General features: G+C 40.1%; 1 protein-coding gene across 5 annotated transcripts in view; it reads right to left on the bottom strand.

Annotated features, from left to right (window-relative positions):
• LOC128687118 (uro-adherence factor A) overlaps positions 1-16,927 on the bottom strand; it is a 56,624-nt gene that overhangs the window by 21,926 nt on the left and 17,771 nt on the right. For all 5 annotated transcript variants that reach the window (XM_070098329.1, XM_070098332.1, XM_070098333.1 and 2 more), the window contains 2 exons: positions 9,198-11,982; positions 6,365-6,577 (listed from right to left, as the gene is read on the bottom strand). In XM_070098329.1, coding sequence (XP_069954430.1) covers positions 6,365-6,577; positions 9,198-11,982 — 2,998 coding nt within the window. The remainder of the gene's footprint in view (positions 1-6,364; positions 6,578-9,197; positions 11,983-16,927) is intronic.

Below are 16,927 nucleotides of genomic sequence, written 5' to 3'. Positions count from 1 at the left end.
CCTCCAATCTGATATCCAATCTTTCATTACCTAACCTTTTTGTTATCCTCATAACCTTACTCTTTCCTATATTCACTTTTAATTTTCTTCTTTTACATACCCTACCAAATTCATCCACCAACCTCTACAACTTCTCTTCAGAATCTCCCAAAAGCACAGTGTCATCAGCAAAGAGGGACTGTGACAACTCCCACTTTGTGTTTGATTCTTTATCTTTTAACTCCACGCCTCTTGCCAAGACCCTTGCATTCACTTCTCTTACAACCCCATCTATAAATATATTGAACAACCACGGTGACATCACACATCCTTGTCTAAGGCCTACTTTTACTGGGAAATAATCTCCCTCTCTACTACATACTCTAACCTGAGCCTCACTATCCTCGTAAAAACTCTCTACTGCTTTCAGTAACCTACCTCCTATACCATACACCTGCAACATCTGCCACACTGCCCCCTTATCCACCCTGTCACATGCCTTTTCCAAATCCATAAATTCTAAAAAGACCTCTTCACCCGTAGCTAAATACTGTTCTCCTATATGCTTCACTGTAAGGTCTACACACCCCCTACCTTTCCTAAAGCCTCCTTGTTCATCTGCTATCCTACTCTCCGTCTTGCTCTTAATTCTTTCAATAATAACTCTACCATACACTATCAGGTGTACTCAAACAGATTTTTTTTTTAACAAACCGGCCGCATCCCACCAAGGCAGGGTGGCCCTAAAAGAAAAACGAAAGTTTCTCTTTTTAAATTTAGTAATTTATACAGAAGAAGGGGTTACTAGCCCCTTGTTCCCGGCATTTTAGTTGCATAGAGTTTACCTGGAGAGAGTTCCGGGGGTCAATGCCCCCGCGGCCTGGTCTGTGACCAGGCCTCCTGGTGGATCAGAGCCTGATCAACCAGGCTGTTGCTGCTGGCTGCACGCAAACCAACGTACGAGCCACAGCCCGGCTGGTCAGGAACCGACTTTAGGTGCTTGTCCAGTGCCAGCTTGAAGACTGCCAGGGGTCTGTTGGTAATCCCCCTTATGTATGCTGGGAGGCAGTTGAACAGTCTCGGGCCCCTGACACTTATTGTATGGTCTCTTAACGTGCTAGTGACACCCCTGCTTTTCATTGGGGGGATGGTGCATCGTCTGCCAAGTCTTTTGCTTTCGTAGTGAGTGATTTTCGTGTGCAAGTTCGGTGCTAGTCCCTCTAGGATTTTCCAGGTGTATATAATCATGTATCTCTCCCGCCTGCGTTCCAGGGAATACAGTTTTAGGAACCTCAAGCGCTCCCAGTAATTGAGGTGTTTTATCTCCGTTATGCGCGGCGTGAAGGTTCTCTGTACATTTTCTAGGTCAGCAATTTCACCTGCCTTGAAAGGTGCTGTTAGTGTGCAGCAATATTCCAGCCTAGATAGAACAAGTGACCTGAAGAGTGTCATCATGGGCTTGGCCTCCCTAGTTTTGAAGGTTCTCATTATCCATCCTGTCATTTTTCTAGCAGATGCGATTGATACAATGTTATGGTCCTTGAAGGTGAGATCCTCCGACATGATCACTCCCAGGTCTTTGACGGTGTTTCGCTCTATTTTGTGGCCAGAATTTGTTTTGTACTCTGATGAAGATTTAATTTCCTCGTGTTTGCCATATCTGAGTAATTGAAATTTCTCATCGTTGAACTTCATATTGTTTTCTGCAGCCCACTGAAAGATTCGGTTGATGTCCGCCTGGAGCCTTGCAGTGTCTGCAATGGAAGACACTGTCATGCAGATTCGGGTGTCATCTGCAAAGGAAGACACGGTGCTGTGGCTGACATCCTTGTCTATGTCGGATATGAGGAAGAGGAACAAGATGGGAGCGAGTACTGTGCCTTGTGGAACGGAGCTTTTCACCGTAGCTGCCTCAGACTTTACTCTGTTGACGACTACTCTCTGTGTTCTGTTAGTGAGGAAATTATAGATCCATCAACCGACTTTTCCTGTTATTCCTTTAGCACGCATTTTGTGCGCTATTACGCCATGGTCACACTTGTCGAAGGCTTTTGCAAAGTCTGTATATATTACATCTGCATTCTTTTTATCTTCTAGTGCATCTAGGACCTTGTCGTAGTGATCCAATAGTTGAGACAGACAGGAGCGACCTGTTCTAAACCCATGTTGCCCTGGGTTGTGTAACTGATGGGTTTCTAGATGGGTGATGATCTTGCTACTTAGGACCCTTTCAAATGGGATGTTAGTGTTATCGGTCTGTAGTTCTTTGCTGTTGCTTTACTGCCCCCTTTGTGGAGTGGGGCTATGTCTGCTATTTTTAGTAACTGTGGGACGACCCCCGTGTCCATGCTCCCTCTCCATAGGATGGAAAAGGCTCGTGATAGGGGCTTCTTGCAGTTCTTGATGAACACGGAGTTCCATGAGTCTGGCCCTGGGGCAGAGTGCATGGGCATGTCATTTATCGCCTGTTCGAAGTCATTTGGCGTCAGGATAACATCGGATAGGCTTGTGTTAATCAAATTTTGTGGCTCTCTCATAAAAAAATCATTTTGATCTTCGACTCTCAGTCTGGTTAGCAGCTTGCTAAAAACTGAGTCATATTGGGACTTGAGTAGCTCACTCATTTCCTTGCTGTCATCTGTGTAGGACCCATCTTGTTTAAGTAGGGGCCCAATACTGGACGTTGTTCTCGACTTTGATTTGGCATAGGAGAAGAAATACTTAGGGTTTCTTTCTATTTCATTTATGGCTTTTAGTACGGAGGAAGAATTCTGTTCCACTTCCCCATGGAGATAACAGGAAGTAAATAAGAATAAGAACTAGAAAGAAAATAGAAAAAACCCAGAGGGGTGTGTACAAACATATTTTTTTTTTTCAACAAACCGGCCATATCCCACCAAAGCAGGGTGGCCCAAAAAGAAAAACAAAAGTTTCTCTTTTTAAATTTAGTAATTTAAACAGAAGGGGTTACTAGCCCCTTGCTCCTGGCATTTTATTCGCCTCTTACAACACGCATAGCTTACGGAGGAAGAATTCTGTTCCATTTCCTCATGGAGATAAGAGGAAATAAACAAGAACAAGAACTAATAAGAAAATAGAAGAAAACCCAGAGGGGTGTGTGTATATATATATGCTTGTACATGTATGTGTAGTGTGACCTAAGTGTAAGAAGAAGTAGCAAGACATACCTGAAACCTTGCATGTTTATGAGACAGAAAAAAGGACACCAGCAATCCTACCATCATGCAAAACAATTACAGGCTTTTGTTTTACATTCACTTGGCAGGACAGTAGTACCTCCCTGGGAGGTTGCTGTCTACAAACCTACTACCTAGACTCAAGAGACTTATTCCCCTATAATTTTTGCACTCTCTTTTATCCCCTTTGCCTTTATACAAAGGAACTATACATGCTCTCTGCCAATCCCTAGGTACCTTACCCTCTTCCATACATTTATTAAATAACAGCACCAACCACTCCAAAACTATACTTCCACCTGCTTTTAACATTTCTATTTTTATCCCATCAATCCCAGCTGCCTTACCCCCTTTCATTTTACCTACTGCCTCACGAACTTTCCCCACACTCACAACTGGCTCTTCCTCACTCCCACAAGATGTTATTCCTCCTTGCCCTATACACTAAATCCCAGCTTCCCTATCTTCATCAACATTTAATAATTCCTCAAAATATTCACTCCATCTTCCCGATACCTCTAACTCTTCCATTTAATAACTCTCCTCTCCTATTTTTAGCTGTCCATTTGTTCCCTAGACTTCCTCAACTTATTAATCTCACTCCAGAACTTTCTTATTTTCAACAAAATTTGTTGATAACATCTCACCCACTCTCATTTGTTCTATTTTTAGATTGCTTCACCACTCTCTAAACCTCTCTTTTTCTCTCCATATACTCTTCCCTCCTTGCATCACTTCTATTTTGTAAAAACCTCTCAAATGCTAACTTTTTCTCCCTTAGTAATCACTTTACATCATCATTCCACCAATTGCTCTTCTTCACTCCCGCATCCACTTTCCTGTAACCACAAACTTCTGCTGAACACTCTTAACACTACATTCTTAAATCTACCCCATACATCTTCGACCCCATTGCCTATATGTACTCTCACTAGCCCATCTATCCTCCAATAGTTGCTTATATCTTACCATAACTGCCTCCTCTTTTAGTTTATACACCTTCACCTCTCTCTTACTTGCTGCTTCTATTTTCCTTGTATCCCATCTACCTTTTACTCTCAGTGTAGCTACAACTAGAAAATGATCTGATATATCTGTGGCCCCTCTATAAACATGTACATCCTGAAGTCTACTCAACAGTCTCTTATCTACCAATACATAGTCCAACAAATTACTGTCATTTCGCCCTACATCATATCTTGTATACTTATTTAACCTCTTTTTCTTAAAATACTTATTACCTATAACTAAACCCCTTTCTATACAAAGTTTAATCAAAGGGCTCCCATTATCATGTACACCTGGCACCCCAAACTTACCTACCACACCCTCTTTAAATGTTTCTCCAAGTTTAGCATTTAGGTCCCCTACCACAATTACTCTCTCACTTGATTCAAAGGTTCCTATACATTCGCTTAACATCTCCCAAAATCTCTCTCTCTCCTCTACACTCCTCCCTTCTCCAAGTGCATAAATGCTTATTATGACCCACTTTTCACATCCGACCCTTATTTTAATCTACGCAATTCTTGAATTTACACATTTATATTCCCTCTTCTCCTTCCATAACTGGTCCTTCAACATTATTTCTACCCCTTCCTTAGCTCTAACTCTCTCAGATACTCCTGACTTAATCCCATTTATTTCTCTCCACTGAAACTCACCTACCGCCTTCAGCTTTGTTTCGTTTAGGGCCAGGACATCCAACTTCTTTTCATTCATAACATCAGCAATCTTCTCTTTCTTATCATCCACACTACATCCACGCACATTCAAGCATCCCAGTTTTATAAAGTTTTTCTTCTTCTCATTTTTAGTAAATGTGTACAGGAGAAGAGGTTACTAGCCCATTGCTCCCGGCATTTTAGTCGCCTCATACGACATGCATGGCCTACGGAGGAAAGATTCTTTTTCACTTCCCCATGGATAATTGAGAGAAAAAAAAACAAGAACAAGAGCTATTAAGAAAAAGAAGAAAAACCCTAGATGTGTGTATATATATATATATACATGTGCATGCCTGTGTAGTGTGACTCAAGTGTAAGTAGAAGTAGCAAGATATACCTGTTATCCAGTGTGTTTATGAGACAGAAAAAAGACACCAGCAATCCTACCATCATGTAAAACAGGTACAGGTTTCTGTTTCACAGTCACCTGGCAGGACGGTAGTACTTCCCTGGGTGGTTGCTGTCTACCAACCTACTACCTATCAGAACATCAGAACAAAAGCAGTATACTACACTAGTAACCCCTTCTCCTGTATATATATATTACTAAATTTAAAAGGTGAAACTTTTGTTTTTCCTTTTGGGCCACCCCACCTCAGTGGGATATGGCTGGTAAGTTGAAAGAAGAAGAATACAAATAAAATCAATTTGTAATATACAATGCTGTTTTGTCCCGGCAAGAAACTACAATACTGTATTTAAGACTACTGCACCTGATTATGACATGTGCAACAGTTGGGTATCTTTATTATTGAAATGCTTCACTCCTCAGCCAGGCTGAGGGACTGACCACCTCAAATACTTTTCCTCCAATTCTGATGGACTGATTACATCATCTTTATTTCACTATTATACCTAACGTCTTATAGGTAGTAGGTTGGTAGACAGCAACCGCCCAGGGAGGTACTACCGTCCTGCCGAGTGTAAAACGAAAACCTGTAATTGTTTTACATGACGGTAGGATTGCTGGTGTCTTTTTTTGTCTCAGAAACATGCAAGATTTCAGGTACGTCTTGCTACTTCTACTTACACTTAGGTCACACCACATATATGTACAAGCATATATATACACACCCCTCTGGGTTTTCTTCTAATTTCTTTCTAGTTCTTGTTCTTGTTTATTTCCTCTTATCTCCATGAGGAAGTGGAACAGAATTCTTCCTCCGTAAGCCATGTGTGTTGTAAGAGGTGACTAAAATGCCGGGAGCAAGGGTCTAGTAACCCCTTCTTCTGTGTAAATTACTAAATTTCAAAAGAGAAACTTTTGTTTTTCTCTTTGGGCCACCCTGCCTTGGTGGGATACGGCCAGTTTGTTGAAAGAAGAAGACCTAATGTCTCCGTATCTGACTGAAGAAGCCTACTGCATAGGTGAAATGTTTCAACAATAAAGATACCCAACTGTTGCACGTGTCTTAGTCATCAACTTGTTGGTATTTCATTCCATTTTCAACACTACTGCACCTGATTATAAAGAGCCTTGTGGAAGTCTACATCGCCCCTGTGGATGTTGTCAGTGAGGATATCTCGATGGAACTGTTGAGCTAGCTTGGCAATCTCTGCTAGTGTTGCTAGCTGCTCTTGGACAAACTTGGTACGCAGGAGTCTCTGTGTCATGTATCGACGAACACAAGCTTGTAGTCGGGTGATGCCTCTAACAAAAATCACATTCCGACTCTGAAACAACATTCTGTGTTTAATACATGATCTGTGCAATACAATCACAGACAGGTGATCTTAATGCATAACAAGCCACATAGGAATGGAAATCTTTAGCTCTGGATCTTTTGCATTCTCATGCATCATCAGGAGTTATGAACTGTTGCAAGACAGCAATGGATAGGAGGGAAAATTCTCTGAGTTAAGGCAGAAGGTATCAATGGCTGCCCATGACAGAATGACACGGTGTCATGGGCCACCACTGATACCTTCTGCCTTACCTCAGAGAATTATCCCTCCTATCTGTTGCTGTCTTGCAACATTGCATATGTTAACAGTGTAATGCTTGTATTATAGGCATTGATAATACATTATAGGAACACTCCCTGTCAAGCCTCACTGCATCCTTGCATGCGCCGATAGAGTTCTTCTGATAAGGCATCTTCTGAAACATCATTTGCTCTAGTGCAAATGGCAGTAAACCAAGCTTCAAGACTGTTTAGGTTACAGTCAAAGGTTGGCAAAGCATCTAGAGATTCAGGGGAACAACTATATTGTCTAATGAATTGCTTTCGTCTGTCAGTTGGCAAAGAACTACCGGTGTGTCGGTCAAGACAATGACACACCCGTGCTGCACTGGTGTGTCATTGTCTTGACTGATGTTATTCAGTGATGCTATTAGAATTAATTGTATGTAATTGAGATATGACCTAAGAGAAAAATGAAAGCAAAGAATGAAAAAATATATGAAGACAGAAGACCTTACAGAAAGAAAATTAATGATACTTAACTAACTCTGCATATATAAAAATTATAAGATATACATAAGAAAACTCACTGAAATTTATTTAATTAAAATAATTAAATGCATAAAAATGCAAAAGAAAAGAATTATTACTTGAATTAATTCCAAAGGTGAACTGTCTTTACTCGCAATTCGTTAAAAATTTCAGGGACTAAAATTATTTATCACTGCAAAATTGTGAAAAAAGGGAATCACTAAATTGGTATTAATATAAAAATTTAAACATGGTAGAAAAGAAATTTTCTAAAATAAACACAAAACAAACTATAAAAAATACTGAATAAATCACAGGAAAAATAAAATGATAGAAGTAATAAAATAATAAATAAGACACTATAAAACTATGATAATATAAATTTGATTATTGCACTGAAATTGTAACATGTTTTACTCTACTGAAAATAATTATCAATATATTGGGTGAGCAATAGAGCTAGGCTTAAAAAATGCATATGCAGTACACACATTACTTACCTTAAAATATTTTGGTCCTTAGGTTATAGTGAGTGGTGAATATATTTACTGAAGGAAATCTGAATAAATGAAGACTAGATATAATTGAACACCGCTGCATTAGTGACATGCAGTAAAGCAAAACACTGTGAAGCTAGGCCAGACCGTAATAATAATAACTTGGGAATTTATTTTTTTGAGTGCCTATTCTTTCCAGAGAATCACAAGTACTTGTGCACCAAATCATAAATGTAACAACAATGATGCAGAAGAAAACTGCAGCTTATATTCGAGTGAAAGTATGGTAATGATCATGAGCTCTAGTAAATAGATGCACTTTCAACCAAGACTTTAAAGCATGAACAGGCTCCTAACACACAGTGGCAACCTGCTGAACTATCTAGGAGCTACAAAATAAGACTCTTTCTGGAAATTATTCCCCTCCCCCCCCCCTCAAAAAAAAAATCAATAAAAAAAGGCTCAGAGTCAAGAATGGTCCATGGCAATTCACAAAGACACTCCCTCAGTATAAATTTCTGTTTTGAGCTAATATATACTAGTCATATGACATTAATCATCCTCGGTACTAGTGTACTAATTCTCCCCCACATTTGTGTACAAACAACTAATAAAGGTCACCCACGATATGTTAATCCTCTGAACAGCTCTTTATTTTTAACTTTTTTGTGTCTTTCCAGGTATTGCCAGGTCATTCCACAAGATGAATCAATACTCTATGCACTGTCTCCTTCAACACACACTTCTCACAACACTCATGCAAAATGTCAGGTGCAAAAAAAAAATATATCAGACAAGACTAATGATAAGGAGCTAATAAAAATTTTAACATGTCAGCCATTTCTATCCAAAACTGGGTGACCATTAATGTGAAGAAAAAGAGAATTAAAGTTAAAATGTATAGAGTAACATTAAGACCATGGCTCTTTGAGTATCTCAAAAAATATATTCCTTTGTGAATACAAAATACACGCCTCAAAAAGTTACCGTTTCCTCACTTTCAGAAGATGTGAGGGATGTTTGCACCAGAGTAGTAGACAGTAAGGTCACCACTTCTCTACAAAATATTAGAGACAGAATGAGTGCAAATGATTTTTAATGGACTTGATGTTGTGTGAATAAGGTAAGTTTTATGAAGGAATTCAGGAAAATCAGTTAGCTGGACTTGAGTTCTGGAAGTGGGAAGGGCAGTGGAGATGTTGCAGTCTGAGGGTTATCTGAACTGTGATGTCGGCACACTTAAGAAAAGTTAGCAATTGCTTGAATGATAGCAAATGTGGCTTCTTTTCCAGTCACCTTGCCCTGGAGGGAGACAGCTGTTGAGGGAAAAAAAATAAAATTAACAAAACCTTTTAGACTAACCAGACGATGGAAGTGGACATTGGTGGCACATTCTCGCTCAGGAACCATGTCAAGTCCCCCTTCAGCTATGGCAGCTGCCTCACGGGACATACTACATTCATCCACTACATTTCTGCAGGATTCCCCAAGTCCCACACTTGATGGTGGCCAGTCTCCAAGGTTAACTTCTACTATGTCTTCTCTGAAGATCTCTGGATGCTCTGCTAAGAGACTGGTGATGCTGGTAGGCCGTGGGGCACACCATGGGCCATTACTCAATACTTTAAACAATCCAGGTTGGGTAACTGTCTCTGTGGGCTGTGACTGGTAACTTGATTCAACAACTGTGATTTTCGGAGTAATGTCATCAATGGTGAGATCTTCATCAGGTGTACACAATCTATAGTACTGCATTCCATCACCATAATTTACACAATTTCCATTAATGAAACTCACAGAGTCAACAGATTCAAGATTAGAATTGTTATTTCTGGCTAGAGAATATGCAACATTACTGCTATCAGAATCACTTACTGAAGTACCCGAATGTGGTATGTGATGAGGACCACACGACATATGAGGTATGAATTTCTTTGGACTAATATTTTGATAACTTAAATCATGTTGTATATAGTTTTCATTTTCCTGGTGTCCTGAAGATTTTCTGGCTTCTTCATTCATAATGTAAGAGGGCATGAGGTTGGTGTGGTTGGATGGTCGGGGTTTTGGAGATTCTACCCTAGTTTTTTCATTAGCTGTGGGAGGAGGGGTAGTGCTTGATGTGAAAGTCTGCATGGGAATATGAGAGACAGACTGATGAGAGGAGGAACACGACTGTGTAACTAATGGATGTGTGGCTGTAGGTGATGAACCTGACTGACTTCCCCATTCTCTGGCCTGGCCTGGAATGGTTGGAGAAACTACCTCAACACTATCAACACTTGCAATTGAGATCTGTGAATTCAAAACTACTTTATCATCACTCTCATCGGGAACAGATGCCTCTTTGTATGATGCAATGCTTATTTTTGGGCCCTGCTGCCTATTGCCACCTTTTACTTCATCATTTTCAATATCTGATCTAAGAGTTTTGGTCTTGAGAATATTCTGAGGCATCTGATATGAGCAAGCATCCCCAACATTGCCATCTGCACTTTTACCACTGCTTGCAAGGAGGAATGCTTGCAATTGCTCAGGGGATACACACTGCAGCTGCCTAATGAACTCTCGAACTTCCTCTTCCTGCCGTAGGCGCAGCTCCTCTAACTCCTGCTGCTGTTTAGCTCTAAGTAAAGTCAAAACCTGATCCATGGCATCTTCCGAACCTTTATATGGTACAAGATCCACATCACAGCTGCTATCTCTATTGTATTTTAACCTGTCCTTTCTTTGTGGAACAATTTTTACTACTTGCTCAACTTGATCAGATTCTGTACTCTCCTTTCTTTCCCATTTAGCAACTTCACTTCCTGTCTCACCTTGAGAGATAATATTCTTATCTTCATACACTTGCACTACCAAGCATTCATCATCTGAATCATACATGTCATACTCTAAAACTTTGTCCTTATCCTGGCTATTATCATCAAGTCTTTGAGTACACGTCACCAAGGTTTTTCTTGTTCCACGTTCTCCAATTTCCTCGGTATGTTCTGATACAGTAACAAGCTGAACAACTGAACTTGAAAGTTGATGCTCTACTATCTCTGATGTTTTTTCATTGTCCTTACGTGGTGAGGCAACTTTTTTAGGTACCAAAACTGTTTCACTCCCACTCACTTTTCTTTCCTTTCCCTGTATATCACAGCTGCTTGCTTCTATATCATCCTCCTGTAAACTACTCTGTTCTTTGCTATCTGTCAGAGAACTAATCTGTTCCTTGGTGTCTACTTGAGTTTTATTTCTAACTTCACTATCAACCAGAGAGTTTTTCTGTCCTTCACTTAGGCTATCAGTAGGGCAGTCATCAACATAAACAATAGTGCTGGGTTCTGTTTCACTACTGTCTTCTGAAGAACTATCCTGACACTCCTCACTACGCTCAGCACAGCCTGAAACTTCCTCAACTTTTAATGCTGAGACTGTGCTCTCCACTTCACTTCTGTTTTCATCGGAAATAAATTTTTCAGACTCGCTCGGGGTTGGAGGAATTACTTGAATCTGTTTAATTTCCTTAATGAAGGTTTTGGATCCAATGCCATCATCGCGCTTTCCATCTGATCCTGTGCTTAATGGGCTTCCAAGAACCTCAATCCCTTCATCGCTACTAACTTTATTTTCCGTCTTATCAGATGGTGTTTCAGGGGCTTCATGTAAGCCATTCTCTTGTAAAACCTGACTTCCTAAGGACATATCCATTGTTGCCTCCTGATCCTGGTAAGATTCATTTGGTAATGAATGACTTGCAATCTTTTTATTATCAAGATCCAAATTCTGAGACCATGTCATGCCTTGTGCTTCTGCTGACTGACTTTCTTTAACAATATGTTGTTTACTTGTTACTGCCTTTCTGTCTTTAACAGAAGGATTTATTGAGAGATCTGAAGAACTATTTTCATCATTAATATTAGAAAGAGGGTCATCTGATGAAGTAATAGAAGTGTCAGGTTCTCTCGTTTCCTCTGATGTCGAACTCTCCGAGCGGTTCCTGGAGTCCGATCCTTCCTCTTGAGTCTTCTTAGTCTGTGGTCTGACAGAGTGCATGTAGTCATCAGAGTCCAGGAACACCATATGACGGGAGGTCAGTCTAGTAGGATACTGCAGCCACGCATCGTCTGTTAAGTTGCCCAAGTAGCTATCAAGGTACCTGTAATGAAGTGGTAAACATCATAAATGGCCTTACTAATACTAAACAAAATTCCAGAGATAAAAAGAGTATACATGGAAAGGCCAACTAAAATCTAACTACAAATGCTCCTCGACTTATGATGGAGTTACTTTCTGACAAACACCTTCATAAGTCAAATACATATGTGATATGCTAAATAAGTAAATAAATAACTAGTCACTGAATAAATAAAGAAATAATTACCAGTGCTGAAGAGTAAATAAATGAGTACAAGTTACAGACTTGCCGCCTTCATGCTGGGTAATTATCTCAAGTTTCATCTCCAAAGTAACTGCTTTTGCACCATCGTAAAGTCAAAATATCATATGCTGAACCAATATAAGTCAAGTAGCACCTTTAATATTCAATACCTACTTTTACATGCACAATAAACAAATAAGCCACAGAGATTACAATGGCATGATTTTACAGCCAGCACTTCTGTGGTGTGGTTGTGCTGGCCATGAGAGGTACAAGAATAGCTATACCAAGAAGACTTCTTGGAGTGTGGGATGAGAGAGTAGTGACACTGATGGTGGTGGCTAGTACAGTGATATCACACAAGTGATTTAGCTGTAACATCATACTGTAACTGAAATTTTTGCCTGTACTGATACTCAATTTTAGGCTGATCCCAATAACATCAAAATAAGCTGATACCCACCAATACCATGATAATCAGCAGATACCAATACAGTGGACCCTCGACCAACAATTTTAATTCATTTCAGAGAGCTTGTCCTTAGCCAAATTTATCATTAGCCGAATTAATTTTCCCCATAAGAAATACATAATGGAAGTCCAATTAATCCGTTCCAGACAGCCAAAGGTATTAAAAAAAAAAAAAAATTTCATGAAATATACATTTCCCTTCTCCATGGGGAAGTGGAACAGAATTCTTCCTTCATAAGCCATGTGTGTCTTAAGAGGCGACTAAAATGCCGGGAGCAAGGGGTTAGTAACCCCTTCTCCTGTATACATTACTAAATTTAAAAGGAGAAACTTTCGTTTTTCCTTTTGGGCCACCCTGCCTCGGTGGGATACGGCTGGTACATTGAAAGAAGAATACATTTCCCTACAAAGAAAACAATGAGACATGCACAATAACTACATAAATAAATGCTAAAATGACACTTACCTTTACTGAAGAGTATTGATGAGCGATGAGACACTGTTTTTCTTGCACACTCTGGGATTTTCTGAGTGATACATGAGTAAAGGCTTCACTTTGCAATCCCCACTAGCATTACAACAAAACATGAGAGTTAGCCTGTCTTTCATAGGCTTGTATCCTGGGAGTGCCTTTTCCTCCTGAGTAATGTAGGTCCTGTTTGGCATTTTCTTCCAGAACAGGCCTGTTTCGTCACAACTGAACACTTGTTGGGGTTGGAATTTTTCAGCTTCGCCATGCCTTATCACACTGTGTATGCTACTACAATTCTTAAATCTCTCAAACCAACCTTTGCTGGCTTTAAATTCACCAATATGAGCACTAGTTCCAGGCATTTTTTCCTGTTCACCTGGGTGTTAGTCGACTGGTGTGGGTCGCATCCTGGAGGACAAGATTAAGGACCCCAATGGAAATAAGTTACAGTCCTCGATGACACACTGACTTTCTTGGGTTATCCTGGGTGGCTAACCCTCTAGGGTTAATTGTTTCTCGGCAACTGTTTCTCATTAAGCCACACCAACAACACTCTCCACATCTTCGAGTAGTACAGCTGACAGTGGTGCAGCAGCAGCTGACAGAGGTGCAGCAATAGCTGATAGTGGTGCAGCAGCAACTGACTGCGGTACAGCTTGCAGCTGATAGTGGTGCAGCAGCAGCTGACGGTGGTGCAGCAGCAGCTGACGGTGATGCAGCAGCAGCTGATGGTGATGCAGCAGCAGCTGACAGTGGTGCAGCAGCAGCTGATGGTGGTGGTGCAGTAGCAGCTGATGGTGGTGCAGCAGCAGCTGATGGTGGTGCAGCAGCAGCTGATGGTGGTGCAGCAGCAGCTGATGGTGGTGCAGCAGCAGCTGACGGTGGTGCAGCAGCAGCTGACTGTGGTACGATAGTATTTCTCACCCTTTTTACCACAGGGTTGGCACTAGAAGCTTTCTTTGGGCCCATGGTGGCTTATTTAGCAGTTACAAGCACTAAAAAGAATAAAATAATACAAAATGTATCGCATATATGCATGGAACCATCCGCCCTGGCTTGTAAACAATGGCACGCTAGCTGAAGGCAGGACAGCTGAGGCGCTCAGGCTGGACGGACAGGCCAACGCGTTCGGGACGAATGATGTCACCCAAGTTTTACACAGTTGGCCAAGCCAATATTTTTACACAGAAACGCATCGTTAGGTGATTTTATCGTTAGACGATGCCAGCACTGGTTGAGGGTCCACTGTATTGCAATAAGGCAGTAGTCTGCATAACAGTAAATCTTCTATTTTTTGCGTGAATAAAAATTACAAATTATTTATACAGTGGACCCCCGCATAACGATCACCTCCAAATGCGACCAATTATGCAAGTGTATTTATGTAAGTGCGTTTGTACGTGTATGTTTGGGGGTCTGAAATGGACTAATCTACTTCACAATATTCCTTATGGGAACAAATTCGGTCAGTACTGGCACCTGAACATACTTCTGGAGTGAAAAAATATCGTTAACCGGGAGTCCACTGTATTGTAATAATAATAATATGTATAATAATAATAATAATAATATGCATAATAATAATAATAATATGCATAATAATAATAATAGTATAATATAATAATTAATAATAATAATAATAATAATAATAATAATACACATCTTTCTTTCAACACATCAGCCGTATCCCACCGAGGCGGGGTGGCCCAAAAGGAAAAACGAAAGTTTCTCCTTTCACATTTAGCAATATATAGAGGAGAAGGGGTTACTAGCCCCTTGCTCCTGGCATTTTAGTCGCCTCTTACAACACACATGGCTTACGGAGGAAGAATTCTGATCCACTTCCCCATGGAATAATAATAATACATATATTATAATAAAATAATAATAATACATATATTATAATAATATAATAATAATAATAATAATAATAATACATATACTATAATAATAATGTACTATATAATAATAATAATAATAATAATAATAATAATAATAATAATAATAATAATAATAATAATATACATGTACTATATAAGAACATAAGAACATAAGAAAGTAGGAACACTGCAGAAGGCCTACTGGCCCATACGAGGCAGGTCCTTATCAAAACGACATCTACCTGGAAATATAAACACATATGCAGTATAATGTGATCCTTTATTGACTACGTTTCGCCCACACAGTGGGCTTTTTCAAGTCACAAACAGAACTGATAATGTACTATATACGTAATAATATTTATAATAATACACGGCAGTGTTTTTATACAGCCGGACTTGAGTCCTGGAAATGGGAAGTACAATGCCTGCACTCTAAAGGAGGGGTTTGGGATATTAGCAGTTTGGAGGGATATGTTGTGTATTTTTATACGTATATACTTCTAAGCTGTTGTATTCTGAGCACCTCTACAAAAACAGTGATTATCTGTGAGTGAGGTGAAAGTGTTGAATGAAGTTGAAAGTATTTTCTTTTTGGAGATTTTCTTTCTTTTTGGGTCACCCTGCCTCGGTGGGAGACGGCCGACTTGTTAAAAAAAAAAAAAAAAAAAAAAAGCAGTCTTTACCACAACAAAGACATAGCTGTTGTGGCTGCCTCCACCTATTACAAAATGACATTTTATTCATTCTAGAGTATATATCAGGTTTCTATGTTATTTATATTGTCGATTATGTCATATTAGATGAACTGTGATGGATAAATAAGCCGTATAGATATTAGGGAAATGACTGAAGTACAGAATTCCACTGGAACGGATAAACTGCATTTCAATTCATTTAAATGTGGAAAACCAGAAAATCCAGTTGCAAGCAAGGTCACCGAACAGATTAAACTCACAAGTAGAGGTTCCACTGTACCATTATACAGTGGACCATCGGCTAATGAAAGCATCGCATAACGTTAAATCCGCCTAGCGATACATTTTAACGCAAAAATTTTGCCTCGGCTAGCACTAAAAAACTCGCTCAACGCGATTCGTTCGAGACGCATCCACGTGCGGCCTGAGCCCGCCTCACTTGTTCCGTGGGTGCCAGTGTTTACAAGCCAGCCACCACGGTCGCTTCCAAGCATACAATCAGAACATTTCATATCATCACAGCCTTTTTCGTGACTGCACCTGCAAAATAAGTCACCATGGGCCCCAAGAAAGCTTCTAGTGCCAACCCTACAGCAAAAAGGGTGAGAATTACTATGGATATGAAGAAAGAGATCATTGCTAAGTATGAAAGTAGAGTGCGTGTCTCCGAGCTGGCCAGGTTGTACACAAAACCCCAATCAACCATCGCTACTATTGTGGCCAAGAAAACGGCAATCAAGGAAGCTGTTCTTGCAAAGGTGCAACTTTGTTTTCGAAACAGAGATCGCAAGTGATAGAAGATGTTGAGAGACTGTTATTGGTGTGGATAAACGAAAAACAGATAGCAGAAGATAGCATCTCTCAAGCGATCATATGTGAAAAGGCTAGGAAGTTGCATGACGATTTAATTAGAAAAATGCCTGCAACTAGTGGTGATGCGAGTGAATTTAAGGCCAGCAAAGGTTGGTTTGAGAGATTTAAGAATCGTAGTGGCATACATAGTGTGATAAGGCATGGTGAGGCTGCCAGTTCAGACCACAAAGCAGCTGAAAAATATGTGCAGGAATTCAAGGAGTACATAGACAGTGAAGGACTGAAACCTGAACAAGTGTTTAATTGTGACGAAACAGGCCTGTTTTGGAAGAAAATGCCAAGCAGGACCTACATTACTCATGAGGAAAAGGCACTCCCAGGACATAAGC

This window comes from Cherax quadricarinatus, chromosome 62, assembly GCF_038502225.1.
Source record: "Cherax quadricarinatus isolate ZL_2023a chromosome 62, ASM3850222v1, whole genome shotgun sequence".
NCBI classification, from domain to species: Eukaryota; Metazoa; Arthropoda; class Malacostraca; order Decapoda; family Parastacidae; genus Cherax; species Cherax quadricarinatus.
Note: the sequence above shows the minus strand (reverse complement) of the source record. Positions and strands in the feature narration are given on the sequence as shown.